The 23,983-nt window shown below is 40.3% G+C and overlaps 1 protein-coding gene across 3 annotated transcripts in view; it reads left to right on the plus strand.

The window, feature by feature from the left end:
* Window positions 1–6,313: 6,313 nt before the first annotated feature.
* Window positions 6,314–23,983, plus strand: part of TUT7 (terminal uridylyl transferase 7) — a 34,578-nt gene continuing 16,908 nt past the window's right edge. For 2 of the 3 annotated variants that reach the window (XM_063319612.1, XM_063319610.1), the window contains exons 1-15: window positions 6,314–6,423; window positions 8,305–8,831; window positions 11,619–11,794; window positions 12,341–12,457; window positions 13,461–13,638; window positions 14,105–14,193; window positions 15,228–15,279; window positions 17,058–17,127; window positions 18,001–18,127; window positions 18,878–18,997; window positions 19,996–20,127; window positions 20,757–20,937; window positions 21,294–22,435; window positions 22,561–22,711; window positions 23,461–23,547. In XM_063319612.1, the coding sequence (XP_063175682.1) occupies window positions 8,336–8,831; window positions 11,619–11,794; window positions 12,341–12,457; window positions 13,461–13,638; window positions 14,105–14,193; window positions 15,228–15,279; window positions 17,058–17,127; window positions 18,001–18,127; window positions 18,878–18,997; window positions 19,996–20,127; window positions 20,757–20,937; window positions 21,294–22,435; window positions 22,561–22,711; window positions 23,461–23,547 (3,118 nt within the window). In that variant the 5' untranslated portion in view covers window positions 6,314–6,423; window positions 8,305–8,335. Of the gene's footprint in view, window positions 6,446–8,304; window positions 8,832–11,618; window positions 11,795–12,340; window positions 12,458–13,460; window positions 13,639–14,104; window positions 14,194–15,227; window positions 15,280–17,057; window positions 17,128–18,000; window positions 18,128–18,877; window positions 18,998–19,995; window positions 20,128–20,756; window positions 20,938–21,293; window positions 22,436–22,560; window positions 22,712–23,460; window positions 23,548–23,983 lie in introns of all 3 variants that reach the window. The other variant, XM_063319611.1, reaches the window with a different exon arrangement.

Below are 23,983 nucleotides of genomic sequence, written 5' to 3' on the forward strand. Positions count from 1 at the left end.
AATGTCTTCAGGAAAATCTCACCTTAAAATATTGGGCAGACAGGTTTTCTGACTTATCTGCAAGGGAAGAAATCTTCCACTGATGTAGACAAGCCGTAACATTTTCAATACTTCTTAGTAGCTTTTCGAGATGGAGAGTGTCGCAACAGTGGAATGCTGAGGTGACAAAGACAGCAAATATGGGGTGAGGCTCCAGGAGATGGCTGAGTCACAGTCAAAGCAGACACTCCATCTTTGCTCCCTACCACTCCTACACCTGGGCAATCCCATCCCCACTAGCACCAGTATGGCAGGTTTCTGATCCCAAATTGACCCAGTTTATCTCACAAAACCACAGAAAACCTCAATCATTTTTTTTTTTCTTGGTGGGCAAGCTTTCCTAAAGGAAAACAGCATCTATTGTACACACACACAAAAAAGCCACTTAGAAGATGTGCCAAATACTTGTTTAACCTAAGTAAATGTAGCTACGGAAAAACTGGGAATGTAATGACTTGGTTTAAGCTGGAACAAAAAGTCTGTGGCAGATTCAAGATCAGCACTCATGAAATTCCAGAGATTACATCTCCTCAAAAATAAAGTATGATTCCGTGATGCCCAATACTGTGATCTGTTCTTTAAGTTCAGTTTTACCATTTATATGTATCTCACTTATCTTGTCTGATTTAATGAGTTGTACTCTTTTAATATTTTTCAAATTCTCTCTCTTGTTTTCTTTTATTCCAGGTAAATTTTGCAAGATTTGCTAATTCCCATTTCAGTACATTTGGATTCAATATGCTGTTTAATTTTTCTTGCAAAAGCTGACTAATCATATTTAGAAAAAAATCCCAGCTAATCAAAGTTTGGGTCTTCCAAGTATCATGCATATTTAGGACATGTGGCCCTTTTAGCTCACTTCCTCTTGTATTTATCTGATCATAGAAAATGCTAGTATTTGAGTACACAATTATCCATCTAATCGAAATCTAAAACAGAACCTGAGAGTTTCATAAAAACAACAGGAATTTTAGTTTCATAAAAATGACAGGAACTTGAGACAGTCTGGCATGGGTGCACTAATGAGGAGCTTCCATAAGACTAAATGTTGTTTGACCCACCCCAGTCAGCATGCCATGAAACATGCTGGGCCTGTAGCCACTCAAACAATTTTATGGAAGAAGGTGGAAAGACAAGGCTCAGAAACGTTTCTGTGTTTGGCACCCCAGCCACATCTGCTCACAGTAATGGTTTTGGTAACTTCCGCTGTCATTAAGGGCAACAAGAAAAGCTTCTATAAGTTGTCAGTGATAAAAGGAAGACTAGGGAAGATGTGGGCCCTCCCAGAAGGAAACAGGAGACCTGGTCAACCAGGATAAGGAGAAGGCTGAGGTACTCAATCACTTTTTTGCCTCAGTCTTCACTGGCAAGGGCTCTAACCACACCACCCAAATCACAGAAGGCAAAGGCAGGTGCTGTGAGTATGAAGGACCCCCAACTGCAGGTGAAGATCGAGTACGAGACCATCTAAGGAACCTGAAGGTACACAAGTCCATGGGACCTGATGAAATCCATCCGCAACTTCTGAGAGAACTGGTGGATGAAGTTGCTAAGCTGCTTTCCATTATATTTGAAAAGTCATGGCAGTCTGGTGAAGTTCCCACTGACAGGAAAAGAGGAAATGTAACCCCCATTTTTAAAAAGGGAAAAAAGAAGACGCAAGGAACTACAGGCCAGTCAGTCTCACCTTTGTGCCCGGCAAGATCATGGAGCAAATCCTCCTGGAAACTCTGCTAAGGCACATGGAAAATAAGGAGGTGATTCGTGACAGCAAACATGGCTTCACTAAGGGCAAATTGTGCCTGACAAATTTGGTGGCCTTCTATGACAGGGTTACAGTGTTGGTGGATAAGGGGAGAGCAACAGACCTCATTTACCTGGACTTGTGCAAAACGTTTGACACTGTCCCGCACAAGATCCTGGTCTCTAAATTGGAGAGACGTGGATTTGATGATGGACCACTCGGTGGATGAGAAATTGGCGGATGGCCGCACTGAAAGTGTTGTGGTCAGTGGCTCAGTGTCCAAGTGGAAACCAGTGATGAGTGGCGTTCCTCAGGGGTCAGTACTGGGACCAGTTATGTTTAACATCTTTGTCTGCGACATAGGCAGTGGGATTGAGTGCACCCTCAGCAAGTTTGACAACAATACCAAGCTGTGTGGCACAGTCAACTCGCTGGAAGGAAGGGATGCCATCCAGAGGGATCTGGCCAGGCTTGAGTCGTGAGCCCATGTGAACCTCATGAAGTTCAACCAGGCCAAGTGCAAGGTCCTGCACGTGTGTCATGGCAATCCGAAGCACTAATACAGGCTGGGCAGAGAGTGGCTTGAGAGCAGCCCTGAAGAAAAAGACTTAGGGGTGTTAGTGGATGACAAGCTCAACATGAGCTGGCAATGTGTGCTTGCAGCCCAGAAAGCCAACTGCATCCTGGGCTGCATCAAAAGTAGTGTGTCCAGCAGATTGAGGGAGGTGATTTTGTCCCTCTGCTCCACTGTGGTGAGGCCCCACCTGGAGTACTGCGTCCAGCTCTGGAGTCCTCAGCACAAGAAGGACATGGACCTCTTGAAGTGAGACCAGGGGAGGGCCACAAAGATGATCAGCGTGCCGGAGCACCCCTCCTATGAGGACAGGCTGAGAGAGTTGGGGTTGTTCAGCCTGGAGAATAAAAGGCTCTGGGGAGACCTTACAGCAGCGTGTCAGTACCTAAAAGGGGCCTACAAGAAAACTGGAGAGGGACATTTTACAAGGGCATGTAGTGATAGGACAGGGGCTAATGGCTTCAAACTGGAAGAGGGCAGGTTTAGATTAGATATCAGGAAGAAATTTTTCACTATGAGAGTGGTGAGGCACTGCAACAGGTTGCCTAGAGAAGTCGTGGATGCCCCATCCCTGGAAGTGTTCAAGGCCAGGCTGGGTGGGGCTTTGAGCAACCTGGTCTAGTGGGAGGTGTCCCTGCCCATGGCAGGGGGGTTGTAACTGGATGATCTTTAAGGTCCCTTCCAATCCAAACCATTCTATGATTCTATGATTCCATGCCAGGCCATCTCCAGAGAGCGTCTTGCCAGGCAACTTTTCTTATTTTGGAGGGTCATACAGGGGAAGGCAAAAGTAACTTCCAAGTGCTGATGCAAACTAGGCTATAAAGCTATCATGTCCTGTCTTTGAAAGGTACCATAAGTAATTTTCGGAAGTTGCTGCTATTTACCTCTGTTCAAAATCTGTATACTGGTCCACATTTTGCTAAGGAAGTTCTGCATTGGAATGGGAAGGTGAATTCTCAGAAGGACCATGTGTGAGCTGATGCAGGCAGGACACTGGAACAACCACAAAACCATGGATAAAAGGCAAAGAACAAGTTTAATCTTAATACTTCACAGACTGGGGAATCTCCAAAGCAACTAGAGGCACACAAGCAGAGGACACGGCACCAAAGAGTGAGAGAGAGTCCTTGTTAGCAAGAGTCCTTGGCAGTGAGAGAGTCCTTGTTAGCAAGAGCATGCAAAGACTCCCTGGTCTTGCTATTTCAAGGGCTCAAGCATAGTTTTCCAACTGCTTTGACCTTCTTCAACAGTGCAGGATTCTCAAGCGGCTACATAAGGTGTCCCTGAGTCCATCACAGACTTATGTTATCTAAGTGCAAATGTTTTACTTGGAGGCACCGAAGTCTGAACAACAATTACTGTGACATAGGTGTTTCCCAGCACCCCAGGTGTGAGCTCACTTGAGCACCTCACTTGAGCTTATTTACAATCCTCCTCGCCGATCTTCCATTGCTTTCGCACAGACCATCTGATGAGGTGGGTTAAGAACACCTATTTTCCACAAATATGGATGCAAAAGTGTTGCGTGAAAGGGGCAAAGCAGTTTTGGCAGAAAATAAACGCCCTTGCATTCTAACACTCCTCACCGAGGTGGGAGGCTAGGTGCGGCTAGGTTTAAATTATGAGTGATGCCCAATTCACCACTATCAGTCCAGTTGTGTTTAATGTGTGTTAAACTGTTACGATTTGGATACACTAATAGTGGACTGCACCTTCAGTCTATTCGTGCTCCTGAACTAGCACGGCCACTCTCGAGTCTTTGGTCGCGTTCAATGAGAAATCAAAATGACTAGCTACTAAAACAGTGCAGTTTATTTAAACAACAGATATATAGGTTCTTAGGATTGACGGTGATAAATACACCGTCTGCAAAGCACGTGCAAATAAAAGTATTGTTAAATATACAAAACACGCGACAAAGTTATAAACAATTCAGCCTGGCTATAAATGTAGGAAAGAGATTCTCTAGAGAAATTTCTAAGTTCCCCAAGGAAGCACTCGGTATAGCCTAAGTCTTACCCAAAGGCGTCCCTGTGGGGGGGAAGAAAGGCTCAGCCCGTCGACTGGTCCCGGAAGTCAGTGATGGGGTTCTCCTCGACTTGTTCGCAATGGTGTCTTCCCCAATGTCCCCCCTCTGTCGGGCTATTTTTATACTATTTGTTATCTTCAAGGTGGAGTTTGAGTGACTTTCGTCATACATACTTTTATTATGATTGGTGTAAATTTTTCTCACTTCACAATTAAAGGTATAGTTTACAAGAAATTCAGGGCGCATAATCAAGATGGAGTGGTTGCACCTTGGAGGCGTGGGATGAAGGAGCGTTTTGGTATTATAATGACATTATAATGAGCAAAGTTTGCACAAATGACAGCATTTCATCAAAATTTGAAGAAATGTTGTCTCAGGGTAGCAAGTAGGTGGCTTATCTGTTTCATAGTACCATCTTGTTCCCGTATCTGCTGTTTGTCACAAGGCAAGGCCACAGAAGGTTACATTCCGTTCCGTCCCTCATGTAGCTTTGCAAGCATCCTTGTACAGGGAATCACAGATGTTGCATTCTTTGCATGCCAGCTGCGGCTGTATTCCACCTCAGAAGCGTTTTGATTTTATAACTTTCCTTAATGTGTGAACAATGCTGTATTTTTGTCCATTTTAGTAATTATTACACAAAAAGAGCAGCAGGAAGAGACCCTCCTAAACTAGGCATTAACTAAATAATGAAGGGGGCATGCAGAAACAGGGAGAAGCTGTAAGAGGAAGAGGCTGAGCGAGTGCAAGTAACATTCTGAAAATGTCACTTAATTCAGTGAGAACCGTAATTTAGTGAAAAGGGAAATAGAAGGTTTTCTTCTACAGGAAACCAGGTATGTGCCCACTTCCCCACCTGCCCAGGGTTTTCCCACTTCCTGCAATTTGTGTTTCTGTTTCTCTTGAGTCACTTGCTCTGAACATTACCTTCTTCGACTGGGGTGGTGTGAGGAAGTAACAATAGATTGGTGAGGAGGATTGTTCACACACTCAAGTGACTCGCACCTGGGGTATCGTAAAACACATACATCACACCAATGGTTATCTAGTCTTGTGTGCTTGACAAGTAGAACATCCGGACTTAGATAACACAGGCCTGTGATCGACTCAAAGGCAACTTATCAAACATGCTTGAGATGCCTGTCCTGCTTTGGAAACAATGAAAGCACAGTAGAAAACTATGCTTGCGTGAAGCCCTTAAATACAGGTGAGAAAAAGCATATTTGGATTCTCTCTCTCTCTCAGACTCTCTTGCTAACAAGGGACGAGCTCCATGGTGCCTGCATTCCTGCTTGTGCGCCTCTGCCCAGGTGCTGCTTCGGGGATCCCCCGGTTTGCGAGGTATTGAGATTAAATTTACTCTTTGCATTTCATTCTGGGTTTTGTGGTTGTTCCTGTGCCCTGCCTGCGGCAGCTCACACAGGTGGTTGGTTTGATGAGGCACCCAGGCTATGTGCGGTTGGGTTTGGTACCCGGCAGCGTGGCAGTGCCTTCACTCCTCCAGCGGACGAGCAAACAATGTTACGTTCTGGGTTTATTCTGCAGTATTTCCTTATATTGTGCTCTTTTTGCAATTGCTCGTGCCAGGCGCACACGACGCACCCCTTCCATTTTTGTCGGGTTCCACCGAACACTTAATTGCCGCTTTCTTCCGGCCTCGCGAAAGACCGCTCCACACCCACTCGCGGGTCCAGGGCTGGTCGTGACATAACGCCCGCGCCACCGGGAGCCCACCCGCCGACCCGCGGCCGCGGCCGCCCCCGCCTCCAGTGGGTCAGTGGGTCGGTGAGTGGGTCGGTGGCAGGGGGGAGGGTAAGGCCGGGGGCAGCTCCCTGCGACTCCCCCACCCCACGGCCGAAGCGAACCTACGGCCCAACCTACCCACGCCTTCCGTGAACACCGGCCCCGCCCCGCCCGGTTCGTCCCCGCCCCGTCGAGGGGAGGTGCCGGGCTGCCGGAAGAGCGGGTCGGATCGGCGGGGCAGAGGGCTCCGCACAGCTTCCGCCGCGGCAGGAGACGGGCCACCGGCGGCCAGTGAGTCCTCTTCCCTCGGCGGGTGCGGGCCCGGCGAGGCCTTCCCCGGCAGCGCGCGGTTTCCCCCAGCGTCCCTCCGCCCCGCACCGTCCCGGGCCTGGGCCACGGCCCGCCCGCCCCCGCCTTCCCCGCCGCTCGGCCCGCGGGTCGTCCGGATGAGGCGGCGGGGCAGGGCCCAGCCGGCCCTAGTCCCCCGCCGCTGCCCCGCGCCGGCCGCCTGACCGGCCCGCCTTCTGCAGGCCGTTCGGGGGTCGGGCCGCAGGGGGCTGGGCTGGGGGCCTTCGCCAGCCGGTGGGAGGGCTAGAAGCGGGAGGGGGCCGGGAGCTGCCGCCTGGGAGCAAGGGAGCCGCGACCCACGTAGCGTGTTTCCTGCGTGGTGCGTCCCGCGGGCGGCGCGGCCGGGGGCCCGCGGGGAGCCGTGTGTCCCCCGCCCCGGTGCGGGCCCGGCAGGCCGGCACCTCCCGTCGGGCTGGGGAGCCAGGGGACAGCGTAAACTGACTCTCCGGTGCCTTTCGGGGTGGCAGCGGAGCGCGGCACTGTCCGGGCTGGCGGCTGGGCGAGGGTGTTGCTGCTGGGGATCGTTCTGAAACAGGCTGGTTTTAGGTCACTCTGGAAATTCAGATGCGACGGCGGCTTCTTTCCTAAGATTGGACGCGGGTTCACTTTGTGCGTTTGAAACTTTTGTTTCATGTCTGAGCTGGAATAGCTGCAACTCCACGGTCGTACATAACCGGCTCTCGGGTCTTTAGGGCAGGACTCCTACTTGTTCTGTCACTTACGTGACAGCGAGAAAACCTCTGTTTAAGAGGAGCATAAATACTAAAAGCCTTAAGCCTATAGAAAGCAGGCACTGAGGTGCCTGAGGATGTCTTTGGGGCCTGCATAACTTAAACATTTAAGAAAATCAGGTACCCTACTCCCATATTAAAGGCAATAGGAGGGCATTTCCTGCTGCTTGTAAATGCCCTTCAGCCTTTGCTGCATCCTTAAGCACACACATTTCTTTTGAAAGAGAAAACTTTTTTTGTTTGGTTTTGTGTGGCTATACTTAAATTGAACAATATTCAGTGTCAATGTGACTGCTGACACTTTACAGTCTCTCCCAGCTAGCTTCCCATTTCACAGTCCACACGGGTTTATGCTAACATTGGAGTTATAGCTCCCTGGAAATGTTTTACGATAAGAACATGGATGTGACCAGGGGAGGGGGCAGTGGGCAGAGGAGACCAAATTGGTAGTCCAGATGTTTTAGAGAATACTAAAATAGCATGAAATACCAGTGCTTAATAACGAGTAATGTGAGACCTCAGAACGCTGGTATAGGTAAAACGTGCAGAGTGCACTGGGAGTGCAGCATAGTTTCTTAATCATTGTATCGTATTTGCCTGACAGATAGATTGTTACTCAACTTCTACATCTCTAGCTCCTCTGATCACAGTTTTCATTCTACTGTGGGGGAAAAGGGAATATTCTGATGATACTGAGGGGCTTTGGGGCCATCCTCATTATTGTCTGCTACATATTCTATGTACTACAAAGTTTCTTCTGTCATTCTTTCAAAGCTGAGACTCCTCTGTGGACTTGTAAAAGTAGTTATCTGTCCTAAAGGTGTCTAGATATAAATGCCTAAATAACCCATAGGCGGTCTCTGCAGTTTGTGAATCATCCATAGGTTTTAGACATTTTAAGAGAAGAAACCTAGCTGAGTTTTGAACTGCCTTTTGTTTGGTTGAAGCAAATTTTGCTTTCCACTAAGACTTGCTTGCCTTGATGGTATTACAGAGGCAGGGCTTTGGTTGTTGAGATTTCTATAACACATAATAACCAGTGTTTATCTCTTGATTAATTTTGAAATGCAGCTTTTAACTTCTCAATTTCTAGGTGGGGATCACTAAATTGAACAGCAATAACCATGGGAGATGCTGCAAAAACTTGCTTTGCAAAACAAAATAAGGATCAGGAAATTTTACATCAAGAAGAATTAAAAGGAAGTCCCTCACAGAAAGACTACCGAGTCATGGATGAATACAGAAATGGCCATAGCAATAAAACAGATACCAGCCTGCAAAAGAAAAAGGGAACACGTTATGATTATGGAAACAGTCCCAGGCGAGGGCCACGTAGTGTTTTGAGTAGCCCAAATTCACTTAGAAACACAACTTACAGTCAAGGGTCAAAGTTAAGTGATATCCAGAGAGACCAAATGAAGAAGTGGGTGTCTGATGACCATCGTGGTACTTCTGGCAGCTGGAGAGAGTACAGATCTGTTGCCTGGATTCCTGCACATAGCCGGAAAAGAAAGGACTCTTTTCATGAGGTTGAAGGTGGTGGAAACAGAAATGTAAGACAACAGCTTCAGGAAGACTTAATGAGTGAAGATGTGCCAGACATGCAGAAAGGAAGCTCTGGTAATCAACATGTTTGATTTTACATAACTATCCAGTAAAATATTCACATATTTTTAGTCCAGTGGTGATTTTTGGTCTGGGGTCTTCTAACACCTTATTCGATTCTTTTTCTATGTCCAGGCAGGCAAGCTGTTGACTACTCTGACCTTGTTGATCTGCAGTCTCTGCTGACAGTTGTAGCCTCCTTATCTTGTTTTCTTATACTAAAAGACTAAACACAGCACTGTACCAGCTTCTAGGAAAATTAATAAGAAAATTTATTCTGAAGCCTAAAGGCTTCAGCAAATCTAGCTACTTGTGTTATGTAAAGCTAAGCAAACAGCATAAATCACACCATAGTATAACCCCAAGTAGCTTATTCTAAGTAAAATTTATTTATTTAACCCAAACTAATATTTCTCAACAGAGAAACTTATTCATGAAAACTGAGGTACTGGCATATAGGAAAGGGCAAGTGTCTCTGTCTGGCTTTGGCACCCCACTTGAATGAATAAAATGGAAACAGTCCGAAGAAGAGCAAGAAGAATGCCAGGGCACATAGAAAACAGAAACTACACAAACTGTAAACAATCCCCAATCTTTCTGCAAAAGGAAAGGGTAGGGAGGCACGATAACAGTCTTCAGCTGTCTAGAAAGGCATTAAAAAGCTGATGTAGTAATCTGACTTGCATATTTCCAGTAGATGGGACAGAAAGCAATGGGCCTACGATTCAGCAAGAAAGGTTCAGATGAGGAATAAATGGAAAGTTTCTAATGGTCAAGGTAGGGAAGTACTGGAGAGGTTTTTCTGGACCGCTCATGGAGTATGTACCTGAAGGCCTTTAAGAACAGGTTAGGTGAGCATTGCTTAGGATTGACAAAGTTGATTTCATCCTGCTGTGAAGCACAGGCATGGCATAGCTCACCTCTTGAGGTCACTTCAAAAGCTCTAATTCTATGTCAAGTAGCAAACAATTATTAAAAATGTTTCTTCTAGCATTTCCTTTTACTTGAAATCTTTTCTGTGGTTATCCCTTTCCTTTACCTTTATGCCTTTTTACTGCAGCTCATAAGGAAGGAGTTTACTGAATCTCTGAGACACTGATTTTTCTGCAGGAGCTTTAACTTTAACTTGTCTTTAGTACTTTATTTAGTCATTTACCTATACTACTGCAACTGCCAAATATTAGAAGTATTTATTTATTTTATAATTTTTTAAAGTTAATTAGTGGTTACAGAAATAATTGGCAAGTAGGTAGTTGTCACATGCTTTCCTGCAAAGATGTTCATTTAATACAGATTTTTTCCAAATTCTGTCTACACTGATAAGTAAAAGTGTAGTTGAACAGCTACGGTGGGTCGTAGGATTTTGAGCTGGAGAGTCAGCAGGGAAAATGGAAGGGATATGTAAAGTTCAGAGACTCAAACTTCTGTTTCTGCTCCTTGGAGCTTCCTTTGGACTACTGTCCCTGCAATCTGCTAAGCCTTAGTTCTCTTTATTCCGGCATAAACTTGTGCTGCTACTGAAAGAAATTATATTGTCATTCTTGCTCTGGTCCTGTTTACCACACTAGCACATGCGTGCTGCTTAGTGAACTGAATCAAACTGGTTTAAAGTACACAAGTTGTTCCCCCTTTGCCAATTGTTAGAGACAAATATTGTGATCACAGGAAGGAAACTTTGTAAGCATATTTGGTAGAGCAGTTGTGTTTTATCTTCTTTTTTTTTTTAACAATTATTACAAATGAAAACATGCTATGATAAGGGTTTTGGAGCTTAAGGAACTTGCATAAACTTTCTCAGAAGCAGTGAACTTTAGAAATTCCAAGCATCTGAACATCCTGTATAGCTGTTCAAGTGAAAGGTAAGATGTGATCTGAAGTCACATGTGAAAATCTGGTGTGTGTATATTAATTCCTGACATGATTTTTACAGGTATTGGACCAATAGCAATCCCTGCTTCAAAATGATGGCAAAGTCTGCTTAAAAGTAGAACTGGTATTTACATTGCTTCGTTCCAGAACTTTCGCTGTAAATATAACAAGCTTTCTAAATCATGTTTATTCTGCCAGTTTTATAGCTTTATTAAGCAATGTGTGCAAATACTTGGCAAGTTCATTTATTGACTTACGTAGCCAATAGAGGTTATTAGTTTGTTGGGGTTTTTTTCGCTTGTCTATTTAATAATGTGAAGGCAATACTGATCCATATGCCAGTTTAACTGAAAGGCAAGCAGCATTAACAGGCGGTTATTGCTGGTGGTAATAAATTGTTGTATGCCAGCTAAACCATGCCAGTGCTATATCATAGTGCTGTTAGCTCTTACAAATCATTCAGATAGGTCTACACTCACTAATTTGGTCATCTTTGTAGTGGTCTATGGGTCAGTTCATTTTCTTGCTTGTTCATCTACCTAAGCCTGACCAAGATCCCAAAATGTTTATTCTGCCTTTTTGTCATAATGACATACAGGTATGTCCCAACTAGGCAGTGAAATCTATTGCATTTAGTGTTATTTTTTTGCCAGTTCTAACAAAGCCATCTAAATAAGGTTGGTGACTTGGACAGGAGAAATCAATGGTTTTTAATGGTTCAGAACAAAGGTACTATAGATTATGATATAAATATACAGCCTTGCTATTATCAGACTTACACAGAACAGAATATGAAACAATGCAGGGTAGATGATTTGTATCTTATTTGACTCACACATAAGTAGAATGGTAATTAAAGAAGAAAAACCAAACAAAATGCTTTGTGGTACTCTGAAGTTATTTGACATATTTGCTTTCCTAACTCTTTATAAGAAATGACAAAGCTTAAGAAACTAAGAAAATTGAGAAGAACTAGACAAGATGAACATGATCAAGATGAAGTGGATGGTCCAGTCATAGATGAATCTGTGCTGTCGGCAAAAGAACTTCTAGGGTTGCAGCAAGCTGAAGAACGATTGAAGCGAGACTGCATTTATAGACTGAAGAAGGTGCCACTGTCTTTACTTCTATAGTCCTCTCTTATTTTCTTGTCTGTAAATACAATATAGCGGGTACACTTCAAGCAATTTCTCTGACTGTAGCAGGAAAGTCTAGTTATAGAATTGATGTAATGTACAAAATGGGGGCTATTAATGAATTGTCAAGAGAAGGCAGGTTATTCTTTGGGGTTTTGCTATGTGTCTTCGTTTGGCAGCAAGTTAAGCACAAAAAATCGCTGCTTCTTTAGTTCATGAATTAACATCAGATCACTGCATGCCAGGGCAGTGGACCAGAAAGGTTTTATTGTATATTTGTTCAGTTAATATATTCTTCCATGGGCGTTGGGTAGTTTCCACAAGGCTTGATTGACCAGTACCACCATTCTGCTGGCATTATTTTTGATATGCAAACTTTTGACTCTAGAGATGAAGTTAGGAAAGCTAAAGTGAATATTTCTGGATTTCAAAGTTAGTCATTCAACTTAGCAAGTGTATTGAGTGAAATGAAGTGGTATCTTTCTATATTTTAGGGGTTTTTTACTCTCTTTGTTTTAGCAACCTCGAAGCTACCCGTCAGCAAAATATACCTGCAAATTGTGTGACGTTTTGATTGAGTCAGTGCCTTTTGCTCATAAACATATTAAAGAGAAAAGACACAAGAAGAGCCTAAAGGTGAGTTAAGGACAAGAAAAAGTATAAAATGCATATTTATGAAACTGTCTTCACCCTACTAATGACAATGAAACTATACTGCTTCGAACATCGTTCCACATTTATTTTTTTACTGTGTTTGAATCTTCTTAAAAACTCTTATTTAATCATATTGGTAAAAAGAGTAAACTTGGGACTTTGCTTCTGCTCCCAGCTTTGTAATATAATTTGTACTTTTTCATGCCTATTGTTACATTAAAAGAAGTCCTCATTTAAAGTGTAACTCAGTAATATTTTGTTGGTGGTGACTGAAGTATAATAAAAAACAACTGACTCTTCTGTTTTGCTGTTCTATAATTCTTCTTGTAGGCTACTTACGTGCATTCTTCTTGGTGTATATTTCATTGGCATATTTCAACAACGAAGAGTTTTGAACAATTCCAGGGCAATGAGGAGTAGCAATAAGCAAATATAGTTGGTATGGCAGAATTAGAAATTATAACCTATGTATCATGGTGAAGATTTTAGTTCAGAAATACAGTAAAAATTAAGAATTGTGCAGTATTACAGACTTGTTTATATGTAAAGGAAATAGGTTTGTTTTGAATATAAACATCAAAATAACTTCCAGGAAAACATCAATTTTACTTTTTTAATTAAACATCTTCTGTTCCTTCTACTTTCTCAGCTTGGATTGGACAAAACTATTTGTCTTCTGCAGCTTTTCTATTTCTTCCTTTTTAACTCCTACCCTTTCCCATGTCACAGGTGATGAAAGAATTGGTGACTTTTTTTTTTAATATTCCAAATATATGTTTACATACCTCTACACATTACCGAAGCCTCCTGGAATATCTAGTTCTTCATTCCTGTTGCAGTTTCTCTGTTGGTGTTCTTTCTTCCAATTACCTCCATTATCTCAAAAACCTGTGGTGGTGTTACTTGGGATGAGTTGCAACATTCATTCTAGCACATTAAGCAACTCAAGAAAATCATTAAAACATCAGTCTTATTGTCTTTAAAGGAAAAGCAAGAAGAACAGCTGCTGACTGCTCTGCCTCCTCCAACGCCTTCCCAGATACAAGCTATTGGTGTTGCTATTGAAAAAGTAGTGCAGGAGTTTGGTTTAAATCATGAAGATCTAGAAGAAAGGTTCAACATTAAAACAGTGATGGAAAACTTGCTGTGTCAAAAATTGCCAGGTATTATTTGCAATTTGTTTTAAATGCTAGATATACCAACTTAACAACAATAACAAAAAAAACCCAAACTGAAACAACCCACAACAGCTCATAAAGTGAAAACTTAATTAAAAACTTTGTCTAGCTAAATTCTAAAACAGTATGTTTAGTTGCTACTCTGTTGAATGACATGATGTGATGCTATAACCCTGAATTAAATGACAATGGTGCTCATGACCCAAACAGGGTCATGAAAATAAACAGGATTTGGGGGGCATTCAACCTTCACGATAAGCTTTTATGAGCAACAGCATGGAAAGCAGGAGTTATTAACACAGTTCTGTGCTGTTGGAAGACACTTCTTTATTTCCTGTGGTTATCAAAACTACATGTAGGTTTAAGATCTACTGACAATGCTGTAAAGAAGCTACAGGCTTAGAATGAGTAATGAGAATGAGTAAATGCAGTATCATTCTTTTTGTTGCAGAGTGCTCATTAAGATTGTATGGCTCCTCCTATAGCAGATTTGGTTTCAAAACTTCAGACATAAACATAGATATCCAGTTTCCTGCCAATGTAAGTAAGACCGTTTTATTAAGTATGTCTAAGTGGGTTTGAATGTTTGCACCTTTATGTAGATTATAGTTTAAGTATGACTTACAGTGTGGTAGTAGCACTTTTTATGAAAATGAATTAGGTAAAACAGCTATCACATTAAAATGGTCTTAAAATAGCATTCCTCACTTCATACATCAGTAATGTTCAGGCAGTATAATACAGCTTTGTGTTTTATTGAATCTTTATTCTGAAAAACTGAAAACACTTAAAACGTCTGTATTCCTACCAGTCATGTGAGACAGCTCATTATTTATGGCCTCTTACAGCTGGATTAAATGGCACTCCCATGATCTTACTGGTGTAGTGATACATGCACATCGGAGTTTTTGATTGCTAGGTCAATTTGAGCTGTGAAACCGTCTTAAGTCATTTATATGTAAAGTAATTTAAAGTCTTGATTTGTCATGCTAATTGTTTCTGTACATCCTCATGCCTGAACATTGGAAAAAACAATTAAGGACTGCGAAAAGCCTTTGATTCCGTATTTAAACTTATTCCTGCTGTAGTTGATTTGACGGGTTAAAATTTAGCATTTCCTCTAGGAAACAAAGATGGAAATTTTATATGGAAAAAGAATGATCCAAGTTCATAAAGTGCATATAATTTAAAAAGGCTATGATTCCAATCTTTGATGTGAGGTAGATCCAGTATGTCCGAAGGCAATGATATTTAAGTGCACTGAAATAGTAGTTCTGTTGGTGGGTTTTTTTGCACAATCAAGTCTTTGGTACAGGTTAAAATAGCTTTGCTTCAAATTACTCCAGGGTTTGGGTTTTTTTTAATTCTAAATAAGCAGAGTTCTGGTTCCTTTTGATACAATTTAGTGATAGCCAAGGATTAAGAGAAGTTTTTTCTCATTTGTTGTTTTGTTTCCGTCTTGCTGCCCTCTCTGGAAGAAAAACAGAAGTGGCTTGGGGGGATGGGTTTTTTTTCAGTTGTGAGAAAGCACCTCTTTTACACTATGAAAACAGCTTTGTTACTTTTATTGACAGATGGCTCAACCAGACGTTCTCTTACTTGTGCAAGAAAGTCTCCAGAACAGTGGTAAGAAAAAATTGCTGCCTTCACAATTCTGTTAAATGTTACTGCTTAGTAATTGTTGAATTCCACCTCTGTTGAACAGGTAAACCACATGCTATTCTTTTTTTAGAAAGATGTGAGACTGAAAAATAGTGCAGGAAAGAATACATTGGCAGAACTAACTTTAGTTTGGTATTCAGTTTTATGATGGTTGAAGTCCCGTTGTTTGTGTTGATATGAGAAATTCCTAGTGGGAAGTTTTCTTCTACATTATAAGTGAAGATGTCATTAAACTACCTTAAGGTAGACTGTGCTGCCTTTCTTTTCCCAGGCTGCTCTATTAGCTGTGTATAGTGCAGAAGGTAGCCTAAGCTCTTCTAACATGTGCTCAGAAACTTGGTAACATAATTTCAGGTTGTGGTCTCTCTTCCTATAATTATGTGCCCATGCCTGTTACTGCAGTGAGGCTGTGTACAAATGACTGCATACAAACACGTTTTTTTTTCAGGTAATGAATACAACTCTATGCACTAATATAGGCAAGTAAAGTCTAAGATCTTAAAAAAAATGCACTTACTCAAATCAATTCAAGCATATGCAGGCAAAAATGAAAAGATGTGAAAGAAACTTTTTAAATATAGATTGCAAAAAGTAGCTTTACTATTTTCTTGCCTTGCTTTATGCCCACGGTTGGGAAATCAGACCATATGGTTTCAAACTTGTATATTAAACATGCATATATTTACTGACCTAGTTTTTTCTCATTACCACCCCCATTGTATGTGCATCTTCTTGTCTGGTCAAATAACCATTATAGTCTTTGAGAATGGCGTTGTTGTTCAGCCAGACTGCTGGAATGGAGACCCAGATCCCATAAGAAGTTAAGATCTCTAATGTGTTTTGAAAGCAAGCAATATGTGTATTAACATCGTGTGCAATGCCTTTTTCTATGAGTCAGAAGATACAGGGACAGAGCATTAGGCATTTGAGGTACCCCACTGGCAAAAGCAAGAAGTTTTTCAAAGAGGATACGTGTCCAAAGGGCTAGGTAACATCAAGAAAACTTTGTGATTTCAGAATTTTTGAGTTGGGTATCTAAAATTATTTCATAGTTTCCTATCTACCTGGCCCAGTGAAACAGTGAGGCATCAAGAAGTAAGCCCAGTTTGGATCAGTAAACTCCACTAGGAGAAGGGACTGCAGTAGCATCTGTATTTTGTAGTGTTAAGATAAAAATGTAGCTGAATTGTAATTGGAAACCTATGTAACGAATAAGAGGAAAAAAAAATAATTAATCATAGCAAGAAGGCATTACATTTTGTCAGTAAGCCTGTTCTATACTTACATTTCTAGATTAACAGGGAAAGTAAACTTGCATGTTTTCTTTCTGTCTGGTACCGACATAGCACTGTTTTTTTTCATCTTTCGAACTAACATGTTTTTATAGATGTTATTGGTCTCTCTGTATGCCTGGATTACTGAAGCCAGCACTTAACCAAAATAGACCTACTTAATTATACCTACTTTATGTATGAATTTTGAAAAGCTCCTTTTTTCTTGAGAATTCTCTTACCAGTGCTTATCACAGAGTATAGACCATACTCTTCCCATCACATATGGAAACACTTGCATTAAAAGAGTTACAGGATTAGACTATCAGATGTGCTGAGCTATTTGTTTCAAAATTAATAATTTTATTAAGAAGTTGAGGTTCTAGCTGTACTCCTCTAGCTGCATCCAGTTCAACATATATTTTGTCAATATCATGCTTAACGTGGCTTCTTTTTCTTTCTCCCACCTAGAATCTTTTATGGAAGTTGATGCTGATTTCCATGCTAGAATACCAGTGGTGGTGTGCAGAGAAAAGCAAAGGTCTCGGTTGTCACTTTGTGTGTTCTAATAGTATATAGCAGTGTAAATTATGTGTACCATCATCTGAAAAATGACGTTTCTGTACTAAATTATTACAGTTCCATGGATCTTGAAACACAAACTAACACTCATGGGCAAGTCATTCCTAGCCTAGAATAAGAGGGTAAGGGTTGTTCTGTCCTCAGCTGTGTATTTCCCAATCCCTTCAATCATTATGGCTTCCAGCATGTACCCTTACCCTTCCATTTGGGAAAACTGCTTGAGCAGAAACTTTCGTTCCTTATGGGTAATGTAGATACCATATTAAATTATGGATTTCTGTAGGGGCAATATCAGATTATTTAGCTTCGCTGATATTTTGAGAACAAGTGAAAGACGTCTTATTTTGCCCATTTAATGGATATCACTTAAGATTCATGAAACATTCTATAGACAGCTACTGATATAGAAATGTTACCAGTTATTTGCTGCTACCTTTATCTTTCACTGGTGAAAATATTTCTTGTGCTATGTAAACAGCATAGAAACTATTTTCTGGTGGGCGTGGTATGGGAAGATTTTTCTGATTCATGAAGGAAATCAGTACTGTAACTTTTTTTTAATTCAGTGAACTAATGTCATTAGAAACAAATACTTGAATTGTATTTGAAAATACTTGTACAGAAAAAAAGTATAACGCATGTATTTTCAACCTATCCATAAATCAAATTGGTTTTTCATACATCTTTTAAAGTAGATACAGTGTCTTTGAAAGGCTGCAAAGTCTTTCCTTACAGCCTTCTGCCACACTGTTTTGTGAGAAGTTATCTGACCTATGTCTGGTCTTAGAAAACCTCCAAGATCTTTTACTTTTTTTTTTTTTTTGGGTTTTAGTGGCCTTATTTGTAAAGTGAGTGCAGGGAATGAGAATGCCTGTCTGACAACAAACCATCTGGCTACACTTGGAAAACTGGAACCTACTGTAGTACCTTTAGTGATTGCCTTCAGGTACTGGGCAAAGGTAGGAGTCATTTATATTCCCCCATCTGTGAATAAATATTGAATGAACATTGATAGTATGCTGGTGAGACTGAAGGTATGGTTTAGAAAACAGTTGTTGAAACTCTCTTTCTAAAGAGTTGGGAAAAGGATATTTAAGTTTTCTATAAATTGTAAATTTTATAAAATATATCATTTATATCATTTGTGTGTTATAACATTCCACTAAATTTCAAAAGTGGAATTTTAAGCTTGCTTCATCCAGTGGCCTGCAGACTGTAAGTATCCTGCTCTGTTACGAAACAAGTCAGAGGAACGTGAATGACCAGTTTCCCATAAACTTAATTGATCATGAAAAAAATGACAGGAAAAAGCTGCTTGTTTCCATATGTAGATGAAAACTTTCTTGTGAATTTAAAGAACTTGTTCCAAAACTTTGTGTGCCTACAACTAAAATATGATTTAAGAAAAAGCTTGAAAAACTTTTGATTTGTACTATATCTACATAAAACAAGTCATCATTTTTCCAAAGAGGCTGTATGCTGTCTGTTTTGCCAGTCTGCATCCTATGGCTGTCACACTGAAAATAAGACATTAATATTGTGACTGCAGTAAATGCACAGGCCTTGAGAACAAAGTCCATCTCATAAGAGCTCAAAGATGTCTGAGTTTCTGTCAGTATTTAATGCGACTGACTTCTGAACAATAATTAAAAGAATATTTTTCACATTATTACTTGAAACGTTAATGACTGCAGAATTTATTTTTACAGTTGTGCTGCATTGATCGTCCTGAAGAGGGAGGCTTGTCACCATATGTGTTCGCTTTAATGGTTATTTTCTTTCTACAACAGAGGAAAGAGCCTATTCTACCTGTCTATTTGGGATCATGGGTATGTGTATTAATACACTGAATAGTATAAATGAGAGGACCAATCCCTTTTCGTGGTGTGTAACCTGTCAGCTTCTTGCTATTCTGAGCAAGCCACAAGCCAGCCACTTCTTCAGGAATTCAGGAAGAATGTGAATTCAGCCAGACTACATCTAACCTTTGTATGCTTGGCTGTAAGGATGCGATTCACAATCCTAGTCATAGAATTAAGTGTTCTGTTGCCCCTTTTGTAAGGAGAGCTGGGCATTGACTAATGCACTTCATAACAATCTACTTCCTCGTTTCTTCAGCCTTTTTTCCAGACTCTTGAGAACTCTGAATTCACATAGCTACATCAAAAAAAAAAAAAAAGTCTTGTCTCTTCACATCTAATTCTACAAAATGTAGACCACAGCTGGGGAGCATACTGGTGTGATGTCTGCCCAAAGGATCAAACTAGGGGTTTAGAGCATGTATATCTTGGGTTTAGAAGCTGAAATTCATCTTGATATCAGGAGTTGTATGAAGGACGGAAATCCAGAATCCAATTCTCTAGGACACCATTCAAGTGTTATATTCATGGCATCCATTTTTGTTCTTAATAGTCAACTGTTATATTTAGCGTGCATGTTCCAGTTTCCATAACCAATTACATGGGCCTTCCGGTTTACAGTTTCCTTCAGTACATGAATGACTCATTCCCAAAGCCTCTCCACTGTCTGCACTGAATGAGAGAAATGTGCTATAGTATATGGCCATATAATTAAAAAATATGTATTTTTGCTTGTGTCACATGCAAGACAAGTTTCTGTGACATACTGGATACCCTTCCAAAAGCAGTGACCTCTTGAGAGATTTTTTTGTATAGAAGTATAGGGAAAAGAGAGAAGCAGATTGGACTATATTCTAGGCCTGGAACAGTTATTTGTAAACTTTGTTCTGTTTTAATTTGGATTGGGGGGGGAATAGTAAGATTTAAAGTTCACGTGATCTTTAGCTGTATGTTTCTGTTTCCTTTAGATTGAAGGATTCTCATTAAACAAATTAACTAATTTTCACCTGAAAGAAGTTGAGAATGATGCTGTGGTTTGGGAGCATAACCCCATTGATGATTCTGATTTGCCACGAGAAACTTCCCCTAGAAGGGGCAAGGTCTGAACTATTTAATTTACTTCTGTAGTAATCTAGCAGTCACTGCTGTTCTTGAGAAAAAGAACCATCTCCTATTTATTTTTTTTGCGTTTATGTTGCAAAACCATGAGCTGAACTAAGAGATTGCACAATTGCTTGGTACAAGGCTTTCTGTGTTTACCTCTTGATGCTAAGAGGCTAGCAGGAAACTAGGTGTTACTTCAAAGTCTTTGGTAACACCCCGGGTTTTATCTGTCAGGGGAGAATATAGTTTATGATTGCATGTTATGACAGTTAACAATACAGGTTAGGCTTTGCTAAAAAATAGGGTATATAATCCATTCTGTCCAGTTAGATTACACGTGATATTTTCTTGGATATTTATAAATTATAAATGCTTAAATAAGCAATTTCTGTTTATCATTGATGCTATTCTTTACCATTGCTGGAATCTTTCATTTGGAAATTTTATAATCTGAGTTTATGTGATCTCTTTCAATTTTTTTATTTGCAGTTTTTATTGCAATGGCAGGAGTATAGAAGCAACTATAAATTTTGTAATATTACATTACAGATGAGATACAAGGAAGTGTAACAGCTAAACACTTGTGCATTAAAAATTATTTAAGCTTTTCTTCTGTAATTTACAGGTTCCCTTAGTATTTGATTCAGGACATCAGTGTTCAGCACCTGCTGGTCAGCTCTGGGTAGAACTGCTTCGTTTCTATGCTTTGGAGTTCAGTATGGCTGATTCGGTTATTAGCATACGACTCAAAGAAACAGTCCCTCGTGAATCAAAGGACTGGCCTAAAAAGCGCATTGCTGTGGAAGGTATATATATCAACAAACATCAAAGAACCGTTACTTTAATTTTCTAGGGTACTGTCTTGGCTATTGACATTGTGTGTAATAACTTAGAATTTTTCAATATTGGACTGTGATTCCCAATAATATAGTAGAATATGTTTTGAAAAAAATTTAATTAGTATTTCTCTTGGGTATTTTTTTCCACATTATAAAAGTAATTAAGAGAACTTAAAAATTGTCTTCAGCACAATTCATAGATCTATGTCCCTAAACAATGTTTTAGAGTAACAGTACTATATTCAGATTTTGTAAGGATGAAAGTGTATTCTTTTTTTAAAAAAAGTTAACTCCTACACTGCTGGCTCACTTCTTTTTAATAGACCCATATTCAGTGAAGAGGAATGTGGCAAGAACTACGAACAGCCAGCTAGTCTATGAGTATATTCTTCACTGCCTGAGAGCAACTTACAAGTATTTTGCCTTGCCTCACAAAAAAAGTGCAAAATTGAGCAAAAAATCCTCTCCGAATGCCAATGAGGAGAAATCCCAAATGCTGGACCATGGAAAAGATGCTATAAAGCATGAACATTCTGAGTTGCAAAACTTGGATGGTAGACCAAACACAGCAATAGTGGAAGATTGTGTAATGGAGACTGCAGGTATGCCCCAGGCACATAGAACTGATCCTTCAAAACTGTGTGATGGCTCAGAAAGCTTCACGGAAGAAGTAGCTGATGATATAAGTCATTTGGGAATTGCCCATGAAGATTCAGACTGTATAATTGAGGAAGTTATTTCTGGAGATAATGAGGATTTTAAACCAAGTTGTGAAGAGACGGAGAGTGGAAATGACGAGGAAGAAGAGGAGGAAGACGAAGAACATGAACAACAAAAAAGATGGAATAATATCTTGACTACCGAGCAGGGAATAGATGAAGACAGTGATAGTGGAGATCTCCATGTTACAGTGAATGAGCATGATGTAGAGACATGTAGTACTTCAGACTTAGAAGGTTTTCAAAATGCTGCACTTACAGAGAGTGATGAGTTTGGCTTAGAGTGCTCTGGCATAATGGATGACAAGATTGACATCGATGAGGAGAGCACTGAGGGTACTGATGAACTGGATGAATCGCCCAAAAAATTCCTATGTTCAGCACAGAGTCAAATATCCCAAATGATTAACTCAGATGATGAGGAGGAAGTGGAGGAAGAAGAAACAAGTCTTCTAAACCAGAGAGAGTGTGGTGTTATCATAAGACCTGGGGATGAACTAGATAACACATACACTGGATCTGGAGAAGATGATGCACTGTCAGAGGAAGATGATGATTTTTCCATCCACAAGAAATATGAGAATAAACATTTCGAAGAAAATGTGGATGCACCCCTGAGGATCAACTTGAGTCAAGAGGATCTTACTGAGAAGGCGAACCTTTTTGAAGAGAACACAGCAATGGAACAGTGCTTAGAATCTGAACTTTTTTATGAATTCAGTAAACCAGCTTTTACAAGGGGCAAGGTAAGCATGCTGTATCGGAACATAAACATACTGCTTATGTTCTATTATCAGTTATATGAAAGTGTTGCTCAAACTTGTCAAAGTGTTATAGTTTTTAAAACCAGTCTTGCTTTCTGTTCATGCAGTCTCCTACAGTAGTATGTAGCTTGTGCAAACGGGAAGGTCATTTAAAGAAGGATTGTCCAGAAGACTTCAAGAAAATTGAGCTTGACCCACTGCCAGTGCTAACGCCCACGTTTTCAGTTATTCTAGATCAAGTTTGTGTCCAGTGTTACCGTAAGTTTTTTCCTTTGAATATTGTGTGATAGAAAAAGAATTGCAAAAAATAATGAAATAACTATGGACTAGTGGTGTTATAAAGGGGGCTGGTTTATTTGGACTTCGGACTTCAGCATCTGAAAGGTCCCTTCCAACCTAGACAATTCTATGATATGCTACACTGCATCCAACTCTTAGATAAAAATCTTAGAATAGGACTGCTGAGTAGTTCGTATCTAGAGAAATACAAAATCTTTAGGTTTATCTTGTATGCGTTGGCTGTCTGATTACTCATTTAGACATCTTAATATAATTTCTATGAGTTTAATTTTAGGTGCATTTTTTGACTGATGCTTTTACATTTCTGTCTACATTGTCTACATTTAATTTTGTTACTGTTCCTTAACTTGTGGTTTTTAGTAAACAAAGACTTCAGTGTTCTAGAAAAAATGGAGTCAAAATACTGTTTTGTAACACTTCTCCAATTTTGTTCTTTTCAGAGTGACCCAACTTTCCTCCTTTCTCTCTCGCCATTTCTGACCAGACAAAATGCATTATTTGTCTAATTAATGTTTTTCTTTGAACAGGTATTTCTCTTCTACTTCATCCTTGCTTTTTTTCCTTCACGTGTGAATCTTCTCTTGCTTTTTTTTTCTCCCCCCTCCCCTGCTGTAAACCCCTCACTTTTTTCATTTGAATCTTTGCTGTTGACTCTTTCTGCAGATTAGTTTGCCTAAATTGTTGTCACTTTTATTTTTTTTTCCAAGACGATTTTGCTCCAAATATTGGAGAGGATCAGGCTCGGGAACATATAAAAGAAAATCTGGAAAACTTCATTAGACAGGATTTTCCAGGTAATTGGGCAGTTCTTGCTTTATATTTGTACTTTGGTGTGTTCATACTTGAGTGTTTTCCAAGAAAACGTGTATCAGCATGAAAAGGACTTTAGTTTTGAACATAGAACCTATATTGTAGCTCAGCATTGCTATACCTCATTACTTTAATTTCTGTTTTAAGACTTCCAAGGCTTTGGTTTAAGTCTTTTTTGACTTAGTCATATATACAACACATTAGTAGGAAGGAGCAATGTCAAGCTAAGCAGAAAACAATCAAAGCAGTAGTGGAACAGGTTTGTAATTGTTATTTTAGCCTTATTCATTAGACAGACTTCTTGTTTGTAAAAGCAGATACAATAACAAGCATTTTGTAGTCCTTCCTACTGAAACTTACTGGTTTTGGAATATTTTAAAATGCAGGCACAGCATCTTACCTATACACAGAATGTTTTTT

Source organism: Chroicocephalus ridibundus, chromosome Z (assembly GCF_963924245.1).
Source record: "Chroicocephalus ridibundus chromosome Z, bChrRid1.1, whole genome shotgun sequence".
Classification (NCBI taxonomy): Eukaryota; Metazoa; Chordata; class Aves; order Charadriiformes; family Laridae; genus Chroicocephalus; species Chroicocephalus ridibundus.